At 40.6% G+C, this 23,472-nt stretch overlaps 1 protein-coding gene across 1 annotated transcript in view; it reads left to right on the forward strand.

Annotated features, from left to right (window-relative positions):
- The first annotated feature begins 8,167 nt into the window (after positions 1-8,167).
- Dlg5 (Discs large 5) overlaps positions 8,168-23,472 on the forward strand; it is an 847,504-nt gene continuing 832,199 nt past the window's right edge. The window contains exon 1 of the mRNA XM_068372367.1: positions 8,168-9,417. Within this exon, the coding sequence (XP_068228468.1) occupies positions 9,349-9,417 (69 nt within the window). The 5' untranslated portion in view covers positions 8,168-9,348. The remainder of the gene's footprint in view (positions 9,418-23,472) is intronic.

The raw sequence follows: 23,472 nt of genomic DNA on the forward strand, positions 1-23,472 counted from the left end.
TATGACATTTACATACAACTAAATTAATGAGACCTTTTGGAGCTGTCTCCCTTGTTATCAGTGCAGGTTAAAGTTTCCCATGTTTCAAAATCCATCCAGAAACAGTAGGTGATGGCAACATTTGGAGTTTCTGAAGTGATCTTTTCCATACAAGCACTTGGTAATTAGCCCTCCGGATATGAAGCAGTAGACTGTCAGTTGTTGGTGGCAAATTCTTATTTCGTTTGTTTTTCTGACAAAATTACCAATGTCGAATATAATTAGTAGTTACACCTGTTGTGGGTTAGTTGCATATTCAGAGCAAATGAATTTTTCACATGTTTGAATTACTGGTTCAGAAGGATTTTCACAATTGCCAAGGAGAGACAGACCTTGCTAAAAATTAGAATTTTTTTATCAGTAAGTCAACTGCTCTATTATTGCCCAAACTAAAAATGTGCTTGTACTACCACTACCAGTCACTGCTTGAAAATCAAGAAGTGCATTGCACAAGCCAATACCAAGGTTTTCAGTGATCTCATTGATGAAAATATAACGATGCTTGTTCTTCACCCCAGTTTCAAACCATAGTTTTCTACATCCAATCTCACTACAAAAGTAGGTACACGGAATAAGAACATCTGTGTCATGTGACCAAGGCTGGCGTACGGTACGGTACGGTACGGAGTACGGTACGGTACGGTTGATATTTAGCCTATAAGTACGGTACGGAATTACGGTACGGTAATTTTACCAAGGTACGGTACGGTACGGTTCAGGTACGAAAAAAATGGGCAAATTCCGTACCGTACCTTACCTTAGGCTTGGATATCTATCACTTCGCAACTATTGTTAATGCATATTTGGACACCAGCAAGTGACTGGACTAAAAAATATTTCACTTGTAGAATACTAAGGTATTTTATATTTCACTTTGTAATATACTATGCATGTGTTAATTCCTTAATTAACTGTGATGTCTTGTGTCTAATTCTTGAAGTAATACCAACAAAAGTTTGAAGCATCACAAATATAATCCTATATTGTGTTCGGAAGAGTCGTCCCCCAGAAAAGCCTTATGAAGGATGATATAATAGATGCCATTATGTTTCTAAGATGCAATACATAATCAATTTGAACTCTTATGTTTGGTTAAAAGAAGTTCCTATTGGAAGGTATTTTCCTATAGCCTAGGCTACAAGCTTTATTTTATTAATGTCGAGAAAAAAGATTTAGTTTATTTTATTACATTTCAACTTTAGTTTATGAATGTTGAGAAAAATATTTAGTTTATTTTCTTACATCGTAACTTAAGTTTATCAATGTCGAGAAAAAAATATTTATTTTATTCTATTACATCGTAACTTTTGAATGTTGAGAAAAAAATTAGTTTATTTTATTACATGGTAACATCAGGCAATGCTTTTAAGTTCTATTAATGGTTAGATTATTTTATATTTTTTTTTTTCATAATAAAATCCTTAAAAGAGGAAGTGATGGTTTCAACAATATTATTATTATTATCCAAAGAGTCATAATACTGGGAAATATTTTGAATAATATTTCATACACTATATTTCATGTACTAAATATACGGTATAGTTTCATGGCAAAACATGTTTTATGAATCCCAAAGTGAATACTCTTGGTCTTGTATTAAAAACAAAGGAACAGTATTAAATATTACTAAAAATATCCTTAGCAGCAGCAGCCATATTAGTACGGTACGGAATAACGGTACGGTATTTTTTCCGTACTGTACGGTACGGAAAAATTATTGATAGTACGGTACGAAATTGCGGTACGGTATTTTAGCCAGGTACGGAGTACGGAAAAACATTCCGTACCGTACCGTACTACCAGCCTTGCATGTGACTGAACTATAATTTGTTTGTACCAGGCAGCAGCACATTTTGCATGTAAAATAAGTCTGGTATCAGCTTCTTCATAATCTGCTTTAAGTTTAGGCACAGTTTCTATATGTCTACTTGTAATCATCACAGCTTTTGTTCCTGTGTCAAAACCTCCTGCAAGAATCATTTGATGGCCAGGTTTTATGCGTTCAGCTAACTCGCATCATTGCTTACAAAGGAATGCTGTCAAATCTGTCTTGTTCTTAGGATTCCATATGTATTTGCTCCATAGCTTTGGAATGGGTGTTTGATGGCCTTGAATTATATATTCATGTGAAGTAGCTGAATTTCTTCGAAGCCGTACACCTTCTTGGATGGACTCTTCTCTATTCTATCAGTCAAAAACAGCATCTACGCGAGTACATTCATGATGCCCAAGTTGAGCAGTTATCACTACAAAGATTCTGTCTGATAATTGACCAAATGTGTTAAATTTCTTATCACCAGATCTTATTTTCTGAATAACAGACATTGAATTTATGAGAAATGCAGTATTTTCCCCTTCTGTATAGGCCAGTGTTGAGTTTGCATGATTTCTTTTTTCCTAGCTCAGCCATACGGCCACTCATTACACCTTTTCTTAGAGTTCCGTCCGCATGAGCCCATGCAAAAGGTATAGTGGTAAGTTCACATGAGAGCATGTTTATCCCTTTACATGTTTTAATCTCTGTTTGACTCTTTTACCAGCATGATACAAAATATGTTTTTTTTAATCTGTCACATTTGATGTAGATACTGGATCCACATGAGCATCTGAAGCAGATGAAAACTTAATTGCAGAATTCATGACTTCCTGAATTGAAATACGACTAGAATAAACAAGTTCAAGTTTAGTAAGATTATCCTGCTTATGAAACGTAAATGTCCTTAAAATGATGCTGAATACGGGGTTTTGATTTATGTCTAGAGTAGCTCTCTGCTGCTCACAACCCCTCTTTCAATAGTTGTGTCATGGTATAGGCTCTTCCTGCTTCAATATGGGGTTGTACCTCTGTCATAAGCTCCTTAAATGCTTCACTCTATAGACTATTCTTATCAGATGATTCATGTATGCTTTGAAATTAAATGTTCCTTTTACTTATATAACTGGCTCTGCAGGAACTATGACATACTGCCTCGGTATCAATAAGATCAGTACAATCTATGTTTTTAGCTTATTTTCATCCCCTTTGATTTTAGCTGCATTGATTATTGCTTCACAAGCCTTAAATGTACTTATTTTTACAGTTTTCTTACACTGACAAAAGAGACAAATTTCCATATTTAATTTCTGTGAATTTGAACGAGAAACTGGTTTTTTGTTCAGGTGGTATGTCACTTCCAGTTGCTGTGCTGTGTTTATGTTATGTGTAACATATTTTGAATTATGTGAACTAGTATATGCTTGATGGCAAGGACCTTGCTAGAATACATCTTTTTTATTAAGGATATCGAGATCATTCACAACGCGAGTGTTAACATCATCAAGACGAAGCTTTGCTGCTGTAATTAAAGATTTGTCCACGAACAGAGGCCCCCTTTTTTATTCTGATTTTTCTTGACATATTAAGCATAGAACCCAATCTGTGGTTTTTAATCTTTTAGTTTGACTGACATCTTCGTTATCCATGATTCAAATTAATCAACTGTCAAACCTGTTTGAAAATGAAAAAGAGGCATAAAAATCTATATTTACAATTCTTCAAAAAACAAAATCAAAATATATACATGGATAAAAATATAGTAAATAGCATAAGCTACTTTGCTAAAGCAAAAATATCTGGTCCATACCCCAATTTAATAAAGGGTTACTTAGTAGATTTAGAAAGTGTGGCTTCCCTTGAGAATTTTTTATATTTCAAGTAGGGTTTATTGCTTTGTTTATAGAAGATAATCAATGCTTTTAATACAGAAAAATTACCTTATAAAAGTCTGGATATTGTAATGGCCATTTAAATGACACTCTGAATTCTTCTGCCCCTAAATAATAGATGATGAAAATTTCTGATGCTGTAAAAAATACAAAAGAAGTGTAATGATTTATCTCTTAAATTATAAATATGCTCATTAAACCATTAGCATGTTGAATTCTAATGCTTCACCTCTAATCTAACTTTTGAATGATCCCCTTAAGATATAATTAGCCTTTAAAAATAAAGATTATTTTGCACTATCCCCTTAAAGTATGCATCTGATTGACTATCTCCGTGATAAAACAAAAAGACTAAAAAGAAGTAGACTTCATACAGCCTAAAGCCCAAATTTGTCTAAGCATGACTCTTCCGGGTCACCAAAATATTCATTGTGAGGTCTTAGTCTGACGTAGCACTAAAATACTCTTTTCCTATCGGAAAACTGAGTATGCGCGAGCTATGTTGACACTGTCAGTCGCGGTAGCAATTTTCATCATTTGTCGGTTAACAAAAGGTTTTTATGCGGCCTAAAGGTCACATTAATATGCTGGACAGCTATCTAAGGCCAACAAAAGACATGTAAGGTCTTTATGCCCTGCAAATATACTCTTAGTGCTTAACAATCCGTCAAAATTGTAGCAGCGTTGTACGCTCGTGCAAACGTTGTGAGATTAGCTATCTTTTGCCGATAATTACAGGACCAAATTCATTTCAAAATACACTTCAAATGGAACTTTTTGAAAAGCGCGGATCAACACCTTTCAAATTAACACATTCTCTAACCTGTGAGATGAAAAGTTATTTCATAGTTAAAACTTAATTATCTTAAACCGATAGTGTCTAATCTGAGGGAGCAGCTTACTACACGAAACTTCTCAAATAATGACCTATGGATCATTATGAAAAAAATTATTTATTCATAGATATTATATAGTAGTTAATCAAATTGCTTTGGCAGATATTTGGATACTAACTGAACAGTTTTGAGCAATGATATGCCCAATCAAACCTGGGCACTCAGTTAGGTATCAGCGGAAATTTCGTGACTTTTATGTCTAACATCTCTTCTATAAAACGGTCTGTAAAAGAAAAGAAAAAAAAAGTGATACCACAGTTTCACTGTTCATCTGGTTTAGAAATGTATCTGAGACACCCCCCTAACAGAAACTGAAGTCTAAACCTTAAGTGTAACTTGGGGTATGCGAACTCTTTAACTAGGCCCTTTTTGAGAATATCTGCCTTGTCTACTTTCTGAGTATCGTTCTCCTTAGTATTTATATTCCTTAGCTGTTTCTATCAGTCCATTTTAATCACTCTATTAAACTTTATAACTTCTTCTGTTTTGTGTCTTATTACTAACACCACTAACTTCTGTGGATTGATGCTAAAAGTAAATTTCTTCAGTTCTTCCAAACCGCTGTCCGTCGAGATACTACCGCTAGAGTTATTGGGTCCTTTGACTGGCAAGACAGTACTACATTGGATCCGTCTTTCTGGTTACGGCTCCTTTTCCTATTGCCTACACATACACCGAATAGTCTGGCCTGTTCTTCACATATTCTCCTCTGTCCTCATACACCTGACTACATTGAGATTACCAAACAGATCTTCCTCGCTCAAGGGGTTAACGACTGCAATGCAATTGTTCAGTGGCTACTTTCCTCGTGGTAAGAGTAGAAGAGACCCTTTAGCTATGGTAAGCAGTCCTTCTAGGAGAAGGGCACTCCGAAATCAAAACATTGTTCTCTGGTCTTGGATAGTGCCATAGCCTAGTCTGCACCATGGTCTTCCACTGTCATGGGGTAGTGTTTGCTTGCTTGAGGGTACATTTGAACACACTATTCTAACTTATTTATCTTCCTCTTCTTTTTTCTTATTTTGTAATTTATCTATGAAAGATTTCTTTAAAAGTGTTACTCTTCTTAAAATATTTTATTTCAGTAGTTAATTACTTCTTTTGTAGTTTCCTTTATTTCCTTTCCTCACTGGGCTACTGTTGAAGCCCTCGGACTTATGGCATTTTGCTTTTCCAACTAGCGTTTTAGCTTAGCGAGTTAAAAAATATAATAATAATAATAATAATAATAATAATAATAATAATAATAATAATAATAATAATAATAATAATAATGATAATAATAATAATACTAATAATAATAATAATAATAATAATAATAATAATAATAATAATAATAATAATAATAACTGCGGCACTTCCTTATAGCTCTTTCCGTATTTATTATCGCCCGGAAACATTATACCATCTACTTGAATCAGTGCTTCTATTCTGATGTTTCTAATGAGGGTTATCGTCTTCTCACTTATCGAGTCAACTTTTTCCGTGACAATTAAACATAACTTTGGTCGAAAAAAATTGTTCCCTGTCTTACATTTCTTATGTTAATTCCTTCTGTTTATCCGACTGGACTCTATTAATTGCTTTAGCTTTCTCACTTAATTCATATATCACCTTAGCATCATCTTTCCTTACCATTTTACTCAATTCCTTAATCGAGTCTTTCAAACAAAGTTTATTATTATTATTATTATTATTATTATTATTATTATTATTATTATTATTATTATTATTATTATTATTATCATTATTATTATTATTATTATTATTATTACTTGCTAAGCTACAACCCTAGTTGGAAAAGGAGAATGCTATAAGCCCGAGGGCTCCAACAAGGAAAATACCCCAGTGAGGAAAGGAAATAAGGAGACTACAAGAAAAATGATTGACAATTGATATAAAATATTCTAAGAACTGTGAAAACAATAAGATAAATATTTCATATATAAAATATAAAGATTTAAGAAAACAAGAGGAAGAGAAATAAGATAGAATAGTGTGCCAGAGTGTACCCTCAAGCAAGAGAACTCTACCGCATGACAGTGGAAGACCGTGGTAGAGAGGCTATGGCACTATCTAAGACCAGAACATTTGACTGCATTCCCAAATCATAGGCTGTATGTTGAGAGTCCTAAGTAACGACTATAATCCATAACAGCATTCAGTGTAATAGGGTGATATGCTGTTGATCCACTCTACTGAAATCTGCTAATCTTTTCATTAATTTCATCCTTAATTTTCATTAACCTTAGTTTCTCGAACATCTTAATAACCATGATCGTAATAAATGGTCCTCTTTCATTGTCTATATCTAATCTGCTACCTTTAGACTTTCCCACTGATATTTTTCCTAGTTCATCTCATTCATCTGGTATTTCTATTCTCTTCAATTTCAATTATAATCTCTCTCATGCTATTCTTTATGTCCTAGCTAAGTTAGCTTACGTTTTTCAAAAAGTTTAATGCTCATTTCTTGTCTGTTTCGTGTATTCTTATTTTTCAGGGATAGTATTACAGCATCTACATCTTTTTTTAATCTTCATTAAAGTGCCCTTTTTTTATTTTACTTTTCCCCATTACTCACTTGAAAGGCAGTTCATCAATTTTGTGTTTTTTTTTCCTCCTCTTCTTTGTGAGATGCAAAGAAGAAGATAATACCGAACATTTAACAATATATAAGCTGCGTAGCTATTTTACAAATCCGAGCAGGGAACTGGCTGTAGGCTATACGTAAGTAGGGCAATGCATATGAGAGGAGAATTTAAAAATACCAAACTTACCACAATAGGTTGCCAGAACTGATGAGAAGGGATTATCCCAACTGATTTCAAGATAGAAGGGGATAAAATCAGATATTAAGATTTTCGTTAAAAATTTGTTTATTGTATAGGTAAAAAGATAAATTACAATAATAAGTATAAGCTTAGAAGCTTTGCACCTATCTATTATGTGATAAAGTTGCCGCAAACTTATTTTGCGGCGTGTGCATTTAGGAACCCGAAACCATAATGATGGTATGGTTAAAAAGGAATATAAAAAAAAGAATGGGACATCTAACATCGATGACACATGTAAAGAATGATTACATAAAACATCCAAAATCAGACTTATCAGAAAGATATCCAGCTATGATTTGTGAAGAATACCGTACAGAGTTTGTCTTCACTTGCCAAAAATTCTCAACAAAAATCTAGGTAAAAAGTATTAGATAAACTGTGAGTGTTATAGTGAATATGCAGATAATATTTAGATACCTATCACTGTGTAAATTTATATTTTAAGAAGATGCAGAATAGGCCTATATAACTTTTCATGGGCATCATAAATGTGATACCAAAATATACTATCACTTGAATATCATGCAATTACATATTACTTGCAAATTCGATAGCAATAACTCTTCTTCCATGCAAGAGGACATTAGATGGGAGGAGGGAATGCATTCAAAGATGGCGGTATTCGGTGTGGGTGGGTGGGTGGGAGAGAGGCCAACCAACGCCATCTACCTTGCACCTGAATAACTACACAAACATAAGCAAGATGGAGAGAGTTGGATAAACATTAATTGACTTTTTTTTTTAAGTATGAGTTAAGTTTAGTGAAAGTTGCTTAAAAGTTTTTCCCTTGATACAGTAAACAGATATAAGTGTGTTCTGTTAATTTGTGTAGTTTAAAAAGTGATAAAGTGACTCAAACCATCTTAAAAGTAGACGTTGTGACAATTGTTACGTTCAGGTGTAAAGTTCCAGACTTTTTTTTTCAGCGGTATATATCTGCATATCCTCTTTGACGTTGATTAATGAACTTATGCCACAGATGAAGCAGTGTAGCGCTAATTGTCTTGAGTGAAAGTCAAGGAATATAATTATAAGAAAGTGATATTTTAAAGTGTGTTTATTCAACCTCCTACCAGAGGGAAAGGTCACCCAGCTGAGTCACCCGTTCTCTCCCCTCCCCCTCCCTCAGTTCGTGCTTTCCTGAAGCCTCTGGCGTTTATCGTGCCTTGAAAAGAAGTGTCTTTCTAAAATATCAGACTATATTGATGTAACCTCCGTTGTTAATGTAGTATTAATGCAAATAAACATCAAAGTAGGTTAGGTAACTGAGGCCAAGTCCTGAGCTTAATCCAGTCTGGGGTAGGAGGCATATTGCAGTCTAATCTGCCTTGGAAGGTCTTTGAGCTTAACGTTGATGCTTAGACCTTTGAAGTAAGCCTGGCATATCTTAACCCCATTGTAGGCTAGGCGTGAGTTTCAGGCCACGTATTCGGGACCCAGTCATAGCTTATGAGGAAATGTTAGTGACTGAAACATGACTAGGCCTAGTCATATTGTGGAAAGGAGCGTACATGGCATTAGGAGGTGCAGCCATCCTTGCAGTTGAAAATTATGCCCGAGTTAATTTTCATATCCACGCATTTCGGACAGTCTTCTTGGAGTGGAGTGGAGTGTGTCAAGTGTGGTGACTAGTGTTTACGTTTGAAAACACAATCCTTGTTTGTAAAAGTTAATCCATATGAAAGGAATTGGCCTGTGTGTGGGCCTGGATTCCAGTGGGGTTCAGGTTTTGTGACCCCGGTAGAACCATAGAACCGATAGTGCTGTTGTGAATTGTGTCTGTAGTTTGTGACCTTCCATTATGTGATAGCTGTAGCAGCTGTTGAGTCATTCAAGAAACAACTCCGTCCAGAGTTTTGCCTTAATTTATCATGTACACCAACAAAATGGATGAGCGGTTGAAGGAATTGCTTCATGTCTTCCGCAACAAATTTGCTCAGGTGAGTCACCTGTAGGCTGGATTTTCTCTTTTTGCTTTCACAGTACTGGTAATTAAATAAGAGAAGTAAGTCTGAAACATATGCAGCCTAGCCCACCCAAGGCACCAGGAGGGCAATGAGTTGCTAGGTTTCCAAATGTAGTTATTGTTAACTGAATAGAGCACAGGATATCAGGTATTTGTATGATACAGTATATACTTTAATTTCTTGCCAAATGCATAAACTACATATTGAGGAGTATGTACTGTAGTTGGTTGCGACATGAGTAAACTTTGTTATTGCTTGTCAAATAGATTTTTTTTATTGCAAAAATGTTGTTTATCCTTGCCTGAAATACGATATTAAGGTAGTTTAACGATTTATAAGATATGATTTAGTGTTACATTGCGTGGAGTGAAGTCGGTTGGGAAGCAAACACAAGGTTGAGACTAAGTCTTGGGGCAAGCTAAGGATATCACAGACTAAAAGGGGGCTGTTGTAGGTAAGGATACAGCTCCTACGTTAGGTTAGTTTAGGTGGGAAACCTTAGTGTAGATGGTGTTCTTGTGTTTGTTTCCCTCTTAAAATGTGGTTTTCACTCATAACTTTTGAAATTGAAAACATATTAAATTTGAAAAATATGGGTTTCCCTTAATTATTTGCATCAGAAAAGTTCAAAGTACCCATTAATATACCAAGAACACTACTTATTCTCTTCATTGGGAATACTGGGCTGTAGTAGATATTTACCCACTTTTTAATTACTGACCCGATCTGTCCCAACCAACTACAAAGGCTCCAAACATGGCTGTTATGGCTGTAGGAAAGCATAGTATGAGTGAAACAGGAGTGCTTGTAACCTAACAACACCCATCTAACTTAACTCCCCCCAGATGCTGAAGCCTTGACGAGGGTGGGGTGCTTAGGGATTAGCAGCTGGGCTCTAATGAAGAGTGGGAACTGCTTTCCCACGGGACATCGGTGCCCAATTGTTGATTCAACTAAATCAGTTGGCACTTTCTCTTTTCCTTTCGGTTATTTCTTTTATTGTCCCATCTCTTCCTTTTAGGCTTGAACTTGTTGACGACTTTGGTTTGTTTGATTATACTTTGGCTGCTTTTTTGGATTTGGCACAGTGTGGGATGGACAGCATTCCATCTCAACCTGTACCAATTTAGACGCCGTTACCCTCTGACAGACCCCATTTGGTGCAGACCAAGTCTGTTAAGAGTCGGACTCCAGTGATCCAGTTTTAAGTCGCTCATATTTGAGGGTAGTTAGCCCCTCCCACTGGCGACTCCAATGCCTGGCATCACCCATTACCCGCAAATATACATATATACATATACCAAGGCACTTCCCCCATTTTTGGGGGTAGCCGACATTAGACAATGAAAAAAAAGGGGGGGGGACCTCTCCTCTCTACGTCAGGCTGGGAGGAACGTAGAGAGGAGAGGTCCCCTTTTTTGTTTCATTGTTTGATGTCGGCTACCCCCCAAAAATGGGGGAAGTGCCTTGGTATATGTATTTATGTATATTTGTGGGTAATGGGTGACGCCAGGCATTGGAGTCGCCGGTGGGAGGGGCTAACTACCCCTGCTGACCAGTGTATGCCCACCTAAAGAGAAGCAGTCCCTCTATAATAGAGGATTGGTTCCCCGCTGAAACCTCTTCTCATGGGATAGGAGGACTGACATCCTCTGATAAAAACCCACCCCTCTGTTGACGACCTGGAAAATACAAACATGGACCTCGGTACAGACCGCTCCAACTCTGGTTCTAATATTGTAACATTAGAACCTTATTCACGTTATGTAAAGAATTATTATAAGAAAACACTAGAGAAGAAGAGAGCGAGCGTGAGAAATGACGACAGTACAGAAAAATATAGAGAAGTAGAAGTATTACCTGGTCACTATGAAGTTGTGAATTATGAAATTTTTTTTATTTTGGAATTTGAAAATGGAAGAAATGAGCGTCTAAATGTTTTTAAAGCTAACAGGAAAATAGTTAGTATATGTAGAGGGCAGCCAAAAACTCTTCCCCAGGGAAATGGAAGTCTCTTGATAGAGAGACTATCCCCAATGCAAGGTGAAAGATTAAAAACACTTGCAACATTGAATGGTCATAGTGTCAAATGCATTTTGCACCCCACTTTCAACCAGAGTAGGGTTGTGATATATTCTCCAGAATTGCTAGACATAGAGGAAAAGAAATTGAAAATGAACTGAAAAGTCAAGGAGTAGTAAAAGTAGTCAGAATGAGAGAGAGTTGGAGAACAATGTATTCCTCTTGCTACTTTGATTGTAAAATTTGATCATTGCAGATTACCAAATGTTATTAAAGCTGGTTGGCTATATTTGAAGGTGAAACCATACATCCTTTCACCATTGCGATGTTATCATTGCCAAATGTATTGCCATTTAAACCAGAAATGCAAGGAAAAACTAAATAATAAGCCAGCTGTTTGTTCCAACTGTGGAAAAAATAGTCATGAAGCATGCACATAAAATCCAAGTTGCAAACATTGTGGGGAAGCACATCCAGCTACATCTAAAAGCTGCATTTAGTTTATTTTTGAAAAAGAAATTCAGGCCATTAGGACCATGGAAAGGGTTACTTTTAAAGAGGCTTGTAAAAGAGTTCTTGAAAAGCAGATAAGACCAGGGCAACCTTTTTCATTGGTTCTGAAGGAAAAATTGCCAAAGCACACAGAGGAAAATTTTATCCTCACTTCTAACATAAAGAAACATATGAAAGTAGTTAAAGAGGTTGAAAGTCCTAATGAAAATTTATATCCAGAATTTATAAAAAATTCTAAACAGATACTTAAAGATCTGAAAGATATTCAAAAGCCATCTACTCCCATTCTAAACAAAAGTACAAACCTCTCTCAGGCCGTGTCCTTGCCTGATCTAATGGAGGTTCCACTTGAAACCAATTTACATGGTGAACCTGTAGTGGGGAAAAACCTGATAGCTCACAACCTTTTAATAAAAAAAGAGAGACCTCAATCTCTCTCGCCTCCTACCATAAGAAACATTAAAGTCTCGACTTCAAATAAATATGATGTCTTGTTTGCTGATGTTTCTGATCAACTGGAAGACAACTTAAATAAATTAGAAATTCAAGTTGAGGTCCACCATCCTCCTCAACAAATAGATCAAAAGGACACAAAGAAAAAGACAAACACAAAACACAATATATGAAGATCCTCTCTAGAGATACCACCGGGAAATACTGTTAAATCAAAGATTGCCAATGGGAAGACTTCATCCAAGGTGTCTTCCAAAAAATAAACCATAGTTTTTTCCTCCATTCTGCAAGGGAATTGCCAGGATTTAAGGGCGAAATATGAAGAACTTAAGTTCCTCATACATGAGCACTCCCCTATGATTGTATGTCTACAGGAGACTAAGCTCAATGCTAATACTCCTTGTCCTCGAGAGTATGTTAGCTATAGGACACTATTATGATCAACGAGCAGGGAGCCATGGGGGAAGTCATATATGTTCATCGAGATGTTCCCCAAATGTCTTTGTCTATCTGTACCCCTCTGCAGGCAGTAGTTGTACAGATTGATATAGGGAGAAAATACACAATCTGTTCTCTTTACTTGCCTCCAATTGATAACATCTCATATGATAATGTAGTAGAGGTGATTAAACAACTCCCACAACCTTTTCTCTTACTAGATCTTATTAGTAGACATCCTCTATGGGGTGATGTTTTGGCAAATGCAAGGGGTAATATATCATCAGTTTTGGAGAATGTAGATGTAGGACTCCTTAATACAGGAGAGCCTACACACTTTCATGTTCAGACAGGATTGACCTATCAATTGCAAGCTCTAACTGTTCTTGATTTTAATTGGAGAACATTAGATGATTGTCATACTAGTGATCCTGCACCGATCATTATAAACACCAACAATGGTCTACCTTTACAGAGATCACCTCGATGGAATCTCAATAAGGCGGACTGGTATAGATTTCAGGAGCTAAGTGAAATTGAAAGAAATGCAGAACATTTTGAAAGTGTTGATGATGCCATAGACTTACTTAATGGAACTCTTCACACAGCAGAAGTCAATTCCATTCCCAAAACAACAGGGATATTCAAACGACGACCAGTCCCCTGGTGGTCATCAGAACTAAATGCCCTGCACAGAGCCTCAAGAAAGTCTTTAACTCGATTGCGCAGGGGCCGTACTGAGGAGAATTTAATCGTATACAAGAAGTGTAGAGCACAGTTCTGTCGTGCCCTGAAAGAAGCTAGGCCCAGTCTTGGGTGTCGTTTGTTTCCTCCATTAACAGTAGAACACTTAACATCATCTGTGTGGAGGAAAGTAAAAAAGATAGCAGGCAAATTCACCTCAAACCCACCCCCAGTGTTAAGGGTAAATGGTCCGTATGTGTCTGTAGCAACCGAAGTTAGCAATGCCCTGGCTGATCATTTCTCAAATGTATCATTGCAAGTGTGGAGCACCTCCTGGTCACCAGTATAGGAGTCATACAATTCTCCTTTTACTGAAAGAGAATTTGATTCTGCACTTGCTACGTGTAACGATACAGGCCCTGGACCTGATGGAATTCCATATGCAATGATTAAACATGTACCTGTTGGTACCAAGTCATTTATTTTAAGCATTATTAACAGAATATGGCATGATCATAGTTATCCAAGTGTTTGGGATCTAGCCATTATTTTAGCCTTTTTAAAACCGGGTAAAGATAGGTTTTTAGCAGCAAACTATCAACGCTTATGTAAGATCATGGAGAAGATGGTCAATGCAAGACTTATGTGGTACCTTGAAAAGAAAGGTATTTTATCACCTATCCAGTGTGGATTCAGAAAAATGCACTCCTCAACTGATATGTTGATATGACTCGAGTCCTCAATTTTTGAAACCTTTGCTTCCAAACAGCACCATGTAACAGGCTTTTTTGACCTTGAAAAGACATATGATACTGCATGGAGATATGGTATACTCTAAAGTCTAAACCATTCATGAATTGGTATTGAGAGGAGAGCTACCACTCTTTATTTAGTCATTTCTCATTTCTTTCACATAGTTTTTCAACTGAGAGTGGGGGAAACTCTATCTGAGAGTAAATGTCAGGAAGAGGGAGTTCCCTAGGTAGTGTGCTGAGTGTAACCCTATTCGCACTAGCAATTAATGGGATATCCTCTGTCATTCCCCAAGATATTCTCTCAACACTATTTGTGGATGATTTCTCCATATCATTTGCAGGAGCTAGAATGGCAATGGTTGAGAGAAAACGACAACTCGCAATTGATAAGATTATTCAGTGGGCTGATATGAATGGGTTTAAGTTTTCAACAAGCAAAACTACTATTGTCCATTTCTGTCGTATCCGGGGAGTACATCCAGACCCAGATATATACATGAAAGGTCAACGGATCCCATGTGTAGGAAACTAAATTTTTAGGATTGATCATCGATTGTAGGTTGACATGGGTTCTACGCTTATAGGCATTAAAAGCTAAATGTCTTGAGGCTCTGAATCTTTTAAAAGTATTGTCCCATAAATCATGGGGGCCAGACCGTAAAACTATTTAAAAATTATACAAGGCCTTAATATTTTCAAAAATTAGTTATGGGTGTGAAATATACACAGCCACCTCAAGCCGATTAAAGATATTAGATTCAATACATCATGCTGGTATTAGATTATCCACAGGAGCGTTTAGAACCTCACCTATCCCAAGACTCCTTGTTGATGCTAGAGAGGTAGCTTTAGACTATTACCTAATACTTTGAGTTGCATCCAAAATCTCCTCAACCTTATGGCTTTCGGGTGAAACAATTATTAAATAGTCTTGATATAATTATAAGTAAGGTGCTTCCTTTTAAGATATCATCAACCCCTCTGTGGAAGTTACCAGAGATATCTTTTTGTAAATATTTTATTGGTGTTAAAAAACATGACTGAATTAAAAGCTAGGTCTCTTTTTATGGAACATGTTGAGGAACATAGGGAATCAACTTTTATATATACCGGTGGCTCCAAATCTGATGCTGGCGTTGGATTTGGAGTATGTAGTAGTTCTTTTAACCGCAGAGGTGTACTTCCTCCAATATCTTCCACATTTACTGCTGAATTATATATACTAACCGCTATTGAGAAAATAGCGTTAAAAGAGGAGGGCAATTTTACCATTAATAGTGATTCAAAAAGCGTCCTTCAAGCTTTAGGTTTAAATTTTCGTAACCCCTTAGTTTTAAAGATTTTAGAGTGGCTTTTAATCATTGGCCTGAAAGGTATAACAGTTCGATTTTGCGTAGGTGTGTGGAAATGAAGAGTCATATTCACTGGCAAAGAGTGCTGCAGCCGAGTTGCTACCAAGAAGGTATCCCATTCTCTGTAATGATTTTTTACCAGCAATTAAGAGTTTTATTTATAACAATTGACAACATCATTGGGAGAGTTTAACCAAAAATAAGATGAGGGAAATTGCAATTGTTATATCCCCTTGGAGATACAGTATAATGGGATGCCCCGAAAATTGGAGGCTACTCTTTGTTGTCTCCGCATTGGTCACACTCGGATGACACATGAGTATCTGCTGGCTGGCCAACACCAACCATTTTGCGACGAATGTTTGATACCCTTGACAGTGAGGAATTTGTTGACTGAATGCCCCACTTATAGCATAGAAAGAAATAGATATCTGTTTGAGGCTGAGGGGGAAGATGGCAGGTTCATCCTTGCCAAGATCCTTGGACATGATGTGTCGTACAATGCTAGTGGCATTTTTGAATTTATATTTGTTCCAACACGGAGTACTTACCTCAAACTACTTTCTTAGGAGTATCTTTGATATCCTCCTTAACCAACCAAGAATTTTGCGTAGTTCCCTCTCGCTCCGGGGCGGAAGGATACTCGCCCCGAGGCGACCTGGGGTCAGCGTGCGAGGTTGCGCTGCTAGGTCTGAGTTGTCAGTAAGCGTCTGGTCGCGGCGTAGATATCATCTCGCCGCTCTCTCTCACTTATCCCGTCCGATCACCCTTTTGTACCATGTGTTCCTTTGTGTTCTCCATCCCCTGCGCACCACGTGTTCACTTTCTGTTCCTTATCCTTTCCTTGTGTACTTGTGTTGCTTGCGTGTTCCGTTTTTCCTTAATTATGGAATCTCAGCGTCGTTGTCCCGGGCTCAAAGCTGGTAAGTCTTGCGGGGCATGGCTGTCCAGGACTGATGTCGACCCGCACACGCTGTGCGCCTCGTGTAGGGGTAACAAGTGCTCCCCTTCCTCCACGTGTCCGGAGTGTAAGTCCTGGCCGGAGCTACAGTGGACCTTGTTTGCCACTAAAAAGAAGAAATCGCCCAAATGGTCTCCTAAGAAGGTGAGCCTCACCTCGCCATTGACAGCGCCCTCGGAGAGAGGTTCTCCTTCACCTTCCCCTACCCAGAGTAGGGGACGAGGTAAGTCCATTGCGGGCAAACGGCCCATTGCCGTTCCCCATGATTCTGATATCGGGGATTCTGTCTGTGGGGGGCCTACGCAGACGAGTGGGGGTCTGTTAGTGTGGCGGAAGTGTGTGCCGTGGACGAGGTCCTGGTGCCCACAGGACCCGTCTCCAGTGAAGACCCGGTGTGGGGGAGGCCTGAAACAGCTCCTACCCCCCCCCATCGTGGCAGTGCTTTATAGGTGCAGCAGGTTCCGGGGGCGGCCGTGACAAAGAAAGGAGTGCCACATGTTCATCGGACTCCGACTCCATTGTTTGGACAGCGCCGAGGACGCCCTTCAGGTCTCCCATGCGACAAGAAGAGGAGTTTGAGGGCTGATTTGCTTCTATGGGGCGCACTTCGCACGCCCCCAGCGCCCTCAGCAACGCTTCCGTCTGACTTTATGCAGCCCGTGACCCCGGTATCTAGACCGAGAGCCCCGAGAAGAATAGTGGAAGAAACAGAGGATTCCGACAGCTCTTCCTCCTCGGACAGCTCCTCATCCTACCGCTCTTTCTCGTCGGAGGACTCCAGCGACCAGGACACTAGGGGGAAGAGGAAGATATCCAGAAGGAAGGAAGGCGAGCTCCTACGCAAGCCCTGCGAGGAAGAAGGCGAAGTCCACGAGGAGAAGGAGCAAGAAGAAGAGTTCTTCCAGAAGGAAGTTTGTCAGAGTGGCTTTTCCCCCTTCCGGGTCGAGCAGGGCGACAGCCGCTCCAGTACCTGCCTCTGTGGCCGCTGGAGCCACTTCCGCTACCTTGCCCAGTGTCTCTTCGGCTCCGCTCGCTCATCGGGTGCAGCCGTTGGCACACTTTCCCTTGCCCTTATCCGGCAAGTCATCCGCTCCCAGCCGCTTTGTAGCACCGGCTCCGTCCAAGTCACGGAAACTGCCGCTACTGTTAAGTAGTTCCCTACGGATTTCCCTGGGAGGGGGTAGTCCCATGACGGCTGCCCCGCTCCGGCGGCTCCAACCGTGATGGAGACAGCCGCTCCATCAACCCGACAAGAGGGAAGGGATACCTCCGCTCCCACGGATCCCTCCGTGTTCGAGGATGCTACCGACACGGAGGTGCAAGTGGTAGAAGAGTTACTAGACACCGGCGAGTGTTCCCCGGACGAGGTGTCCTCTTATAGGAAAGTTCTGGCCCTAGTATGGCATCACCACAGACTGGACGAACCACAGCCGTCATCGGAGCAGGTTGGGCAGGATGGTTGACAATCCTGTTCAACAGAAACCATCCTTGACCCTACCCTTAGCGCCCGACGTTGCCCTGGGCATGGAGCACGTCGATCGGTTTGTTGCGGGACCTAAGAACTTCCTAAGAGCCCAAGGGTCCTTCAAGCTCCTACCTTGACTGAGGACCCAGAAGGAATTTTATGTGCCAGACGGTCGTCACTCAGGGCCCTGCACGCTGGAAGAAGCCGTCGCAACCTTGAACCAGGGCAACACGGATGAGAGGAGCCTTACTGCCCCAGTGGTTTTCTCGCAAGCGAAGGCCGCCATGATGGAGGACACCTCTCAGGACATCGTCAACGTGACCTCATGGTTGGACTGGTGGGCGTGCACCCCAGCAGGGTTCCAACTAGCGCACGACCTGTCGGTCCCAGAGAACCAAGCCCTGCTACAAGAACTTATCCGTTGGGGAGGGAAGGCAATGAAGTTCCTCACCTTCCAGTCCCTGACCCAGACGGCAAACTGGGTTCTGAGGAGGAAGGACACAGTGCTTAACAGACTGCCCCGTTGACTCCCCGAGCGGGAAGCTAAATTCTTGAGAAATGCACCGGTGTGGGGCGAGACCGTGTTCCCCCTTTAGGCGGTGGCTGAGATGTTGGAGAGAGTGGTTAAGTTGAAGAATTCGTCCGAGCCCAGGCAGCCAACGACAAGACGTCCTTCCTACAGGAGACCATCAAGTGTTCACGAGGGTGTTCACCCTGGCATCAGTCTGGACACACAAACAGGGCATCAGGCTGATCAGATACCTCGACGACTGGTTGCTGCTTTCAGCCTCAGAGGCAGACTTAAAAGAGCAGGGCACGAAACTTGTACAGTTCTGCAGGGACCTCTGGATTACCATCAACCTGGAAAAGTTCCAGTTAGTCCCCACCACCAAGATGACGTACCTAGGGATGGTCCTGGACTCCCAGCTGGCGAAGGCGTTTCCCTCCCAGGAGAGACTGAACAACCTAGACCAAGTGATTCGCCCATTTCTAGCAGACACTCCAATGAGAGCCAAGGATTGGCAGAGACTCGTGGGACACCTAGTCTCATTGGAGAAGTTAGTTCCTCAAGGGAGGCTCAAGCTGAGACCAGTCCAGTGGAATCTGAAGGACCTCTGGTCGGCGGGGGAGTCCCCGCAGAATGTAGTCAGGATGACCCCGGCCTCCAAGAACATGCTCCTCTGGTGGTCCGACAGGAAGAACACACTGAAAGGTATACCGTTCGCGTCCGCTCCTCCGGAGATGCTGCTCTTCACGGACGCATCAAAGGAGGGGTGAGGAGCCCATCTACTCGTAGAAACAGCAGAGGGAAAGTGGTCACTAGAGGAAAAGACCCTGCATATAAACCTGCTCGAACTCATGGCAGTGCAAAAGGCCCTCACGGCGTTACCCATCTTCTTCGGGGAAACTCGGTAGCCCTCATGTGCGACAACGCCACAGTAGTGGCATACATAAAGAAGCAAGGAGGCCTGAGATCAAGAGAACTGTGCACCCTCACAGCTCAAATCCTGGAATAGACTGAAAACCACATCCTGCTTACATCCAGGTTCATTCCGGGAAAGAGGGACGTTCTGGCCGACGGCCTCAGCAGGACAGGGAAAGTAGTAGGGTTGGAATGGTCTCTGCACCCACAGGTGGCACGGGAGATTATCCAGTTGTGGGGCTCACCGGTGATAGACCTGTTCGCCACGAGGCCCAATGCGCAGCTACCCGTATTCTGTTCTCCGGTGCCAGACCCGACAGCAGCGTTCGAGGACTCCTTCCAGCACTCGTGGGACGGTCTCGACGTGTACGCCTTCCCTCCCTTCAGGATCCTCAGGCAGGTACTCAACAGACTAAGGCAGTCAAGGGCTACAAAGATGACTTTGGTAGCGCCCAGGTGGCCGGAGAGGGAGTGGTTCGCTGATCTGCAGGACCTGGCCACACTCCCTCCTTGGCTCCTTCCAGCAAGAGAAGATCTGTTATGTCAACCACACTTCCGAAGGCTGCACGAAAACCCCCAGTGCCTGAGACTACACGCGTGGAATTTATCAAGCGCCTGTTAAGGAAAGAAGGATTCTCGGAGAAGACAGCTTCCAGAATGTCGGGGCATCTCCGAAAGTCCTCGTGTGTAGTGTACCAGGCCAAGTGGGCCACATTCCTGAAGTGGTGTGCCACACAGAATCTGCGACCCTGAGACGCTTCATTCCACAGAATTGCTGACTTCCAGGTTCACCTGAAGGACGACCTGGGAGTCTCCATCCCAGCCATCAAAGGAGTCCGTGCGGCACTGGGGCAGGTTTTCCAACTCAGAGGCATCAACGTAGGGGCATCTTGCCTCTTTTCCATGCTCATCAGGAGTTTCGAGCAGTCTTGTTCTCCATGCGCCTTTAGGGTTCTGCAATGGGACGTGGCCAAGGTCCTCAAGGCTCTTTCGAGGCCTCCCTTTGAACCCCTTAAGGACATTCTAGATAAAGACCTCACCCTCAAGGCAGTGTTCTTACTAGCTCTAGCCTCAGCCAAGAGGGTGAGTGAGCTCCACGGCTTGTCCTTCGAAGTCTCGCACTCGAAAGGGTGGAAGGAACTGTCATTTAAGTTCTTACCCGAATTCTTGGTCAAGACCCAGAACCCAGCAGTTGCCAATCCTAGGTTCGAAGAGTTCTCAATTCCAGCAATTCCTCGCTCTGATAACCTGGAAGACCTGCTTTTGTGCCCAGTGAGAACAATCAGGAAATACCTCAGTAGGACAGCCAAACTCAGACCAGCCATCAAAAGATTGTTTGTCTCGTCAGGCCCAGTCAAGAGGGCGGTATCTAAGAACATGATCTCTTTCTGGCTTCGGCAAGTTATCAAGAGGGCTTACGACAGTGATGGATCCACGGTTTCTGGGACCCCTCGACCCCATGATATTAGGGGCCTTAGCATTTCCTTAGCTTTTGACACCAACATGGCAGTGGGCCAAATCATGCAAGCAGGTACTTGGGCCAGACAATCCACCTTTACGGCCCACTACCTGAAAGACTGTACTAGGAAATCCCTGGATGCTTTCTCCATTGGGCCAGTAATTTCTGCCATGCAACAAGTTTAGTGGTTTAAGGCCCCGGGTAGCCTGTGGGAAGTAATCGCAAGCGACACAAGTTCCTCCTTACTCCCCCCCCCTTTTCCTTGCTACCCCCTTTTTCCACTTTCATATCCTCCTACCATGTGAGAGATGGATGCGGTGGAAAACCATGTCCGGATTATACATGAAGGTGAGTTGTACATAAGGTAGACTTTTGCATGCTTTCCCCGACTCTCCTACCTTTCCACTGGGTCGTCTAGACCTAGCCTCCTATCTAGGTCCCGTGCCCCAGGATGTTATGGGATATTCCGGCCTGTAAACCACTCCCTCCTCCTAAAGTACGTCTCCTAAGAAAGTAGTTCGAGGTAAGTACTCCGTGTTGGAACAAATCACAAATGTTAAGTAATTTGTATTTTTCCTAACAGTACTTACCTCGAACTAGTTTTGGGTTATTGCCCACCCATCCTGCCCCGAGTATCTCACAGGAGTTCGAGTAGTACTTAAACATACGCTTACTGACAACTCAGACCTAGCAGCGCAACCTCGCGCGCTGACCCCGAGTCGCCTCGGGGCGAGTATCCTTCCTCCCCGGAGCACCCCGACAAGGTAACGGAGAGAGGGGGAACTGTGCAAAATTCTTGGTCGGTTAAGGAGGAGAGCCTAGACACTCGTAAAAAAGTAGTTCGAGGTAAGTACTGTTAGGAAAAATACAAATTACTTAAAATTTGTGATAAGAAGCAAGTAATCTTAATGCTATTTAACTTCTATAACATATTTACTTTTCTGGTTTTAATTGAATATTCTTTTAATCTTTATTTATAATAAACGATTTGTTCCGTAACTGGAATACAAACCACGCTATATATTAGGGGTTATACTTTCGGCAGAGCTGAAATGAGGAGCCATTAAAATTTAGCGAGGGTTAACTACCACTCCCGTTCTCACACCTGTGATTTCGCTCACTTTACTTTTGGCTCGGATGGAGAGCGGTTGTTTCCGCTCTTCCTCCTCGCCTATTATGGACTGCCATTAATTTTTGTCTTTTAACTTACTTTTTCTTATATATATATATATATATATATATATATATATATATATATATATATATATATATATATATATATATATACTGTATATATATATATATATATATATATATATACTGTATATATATATATATATATATATATATATATATATATATATATATATATATATATATATATATATATATATATATATATATATATATGTATGTATGTATGTATGAAAACATCCTTAATGTTTATGTATATATATATGTGTATACGACACGACACTTGCGCAAGGCCAGAACACTTCCACTTCGTGGGGAACGACCTCTCCCTCTCTGGTTCATCGGTTTTCCCGTCGGCATATAACCGTTGACTCGGCCACCGCAGGGGAATCCTTATCGCCTGGACCCTCCTCATTCAACTATTGTCTTCGCCTTTTCCCTTTTCGTACGGGAAATGTGGATTACTGAGCGAAGGGAATGTGGCCTCTCAGAGATTGACTACGGTTTTCCTCTTCTCAAGGTCATTCACCTTTCAACAATAGTGTGCTAATGGAAAGAGCACTTTTCCCATTCACGGAACATGGTTCAAATTCTCCGGTCTCTAATGATACCTCCTTATATTCCACTTCACCAGGCAATAAATTTTCACCTGGTTTAAGAAGACAATGTTCCTACACACTCTGACAGCAGCCATACGAGTCAAGGAACTTCATGGTCTCTTATTATTATTATTATTATTATTATTATTATTATTACTAGCCAAGCTACAACCCTAGTTGGAAAAGCAAGATGCTATAAGCCCAAGGGCTCCAATAGGGAAAAATAGCCCAGTGAGGAAAGGAAATAAGGAAATAAATAAATGATGAGAATAAATTAACAATAAATCCTAAAAACAGTAACAACGTCAAAACATATATGTCCTATATAAACTATTAACGTCAAAAACAGATACTGTATGTCATATATAAACTATAAAAAGACTCATGTTAGCCTGGTCAACATAAAAACATTTACTCCAACTTTGAACTTTTGAAGTTCTACTGATTCAACTACCCAATTAGGAAGATCATTCCACAACTTGGTAGCAGCTGGAATAAAACTTGTAGAATACTGTGTGATATTGAGCCTCATGATCGAGAAGGCCTGGCTATTAGAATTAACTGCCTGCCTAGTATTACGAACAGGATAGAATTGTCCAGGGAGATCTGAATGTAAAGGATGGTCAGAGTTATGAAAAATCTTATGCAACATGCATAATGAACTAATTGAACGACGGTACCAAAGATTAATATCCAGATCAGGAATAAGA

Source organism: Palaemon carinicauda, chromosome 4 (genome assembly GCF_036898095.1).
Source record: "Palaemon carinicauda isolate YSFRI2023 chromosome 4, ASM3689809v2, whole genome shotgun sequence".
NCBI classification, from domain to species: domain Eukaryota; kingdom Metazoa; phylum Arthropoda; class Malacostraca; order Decapoda; family Palaemonidae; genus Palaemon; species Palaemon carinicauda.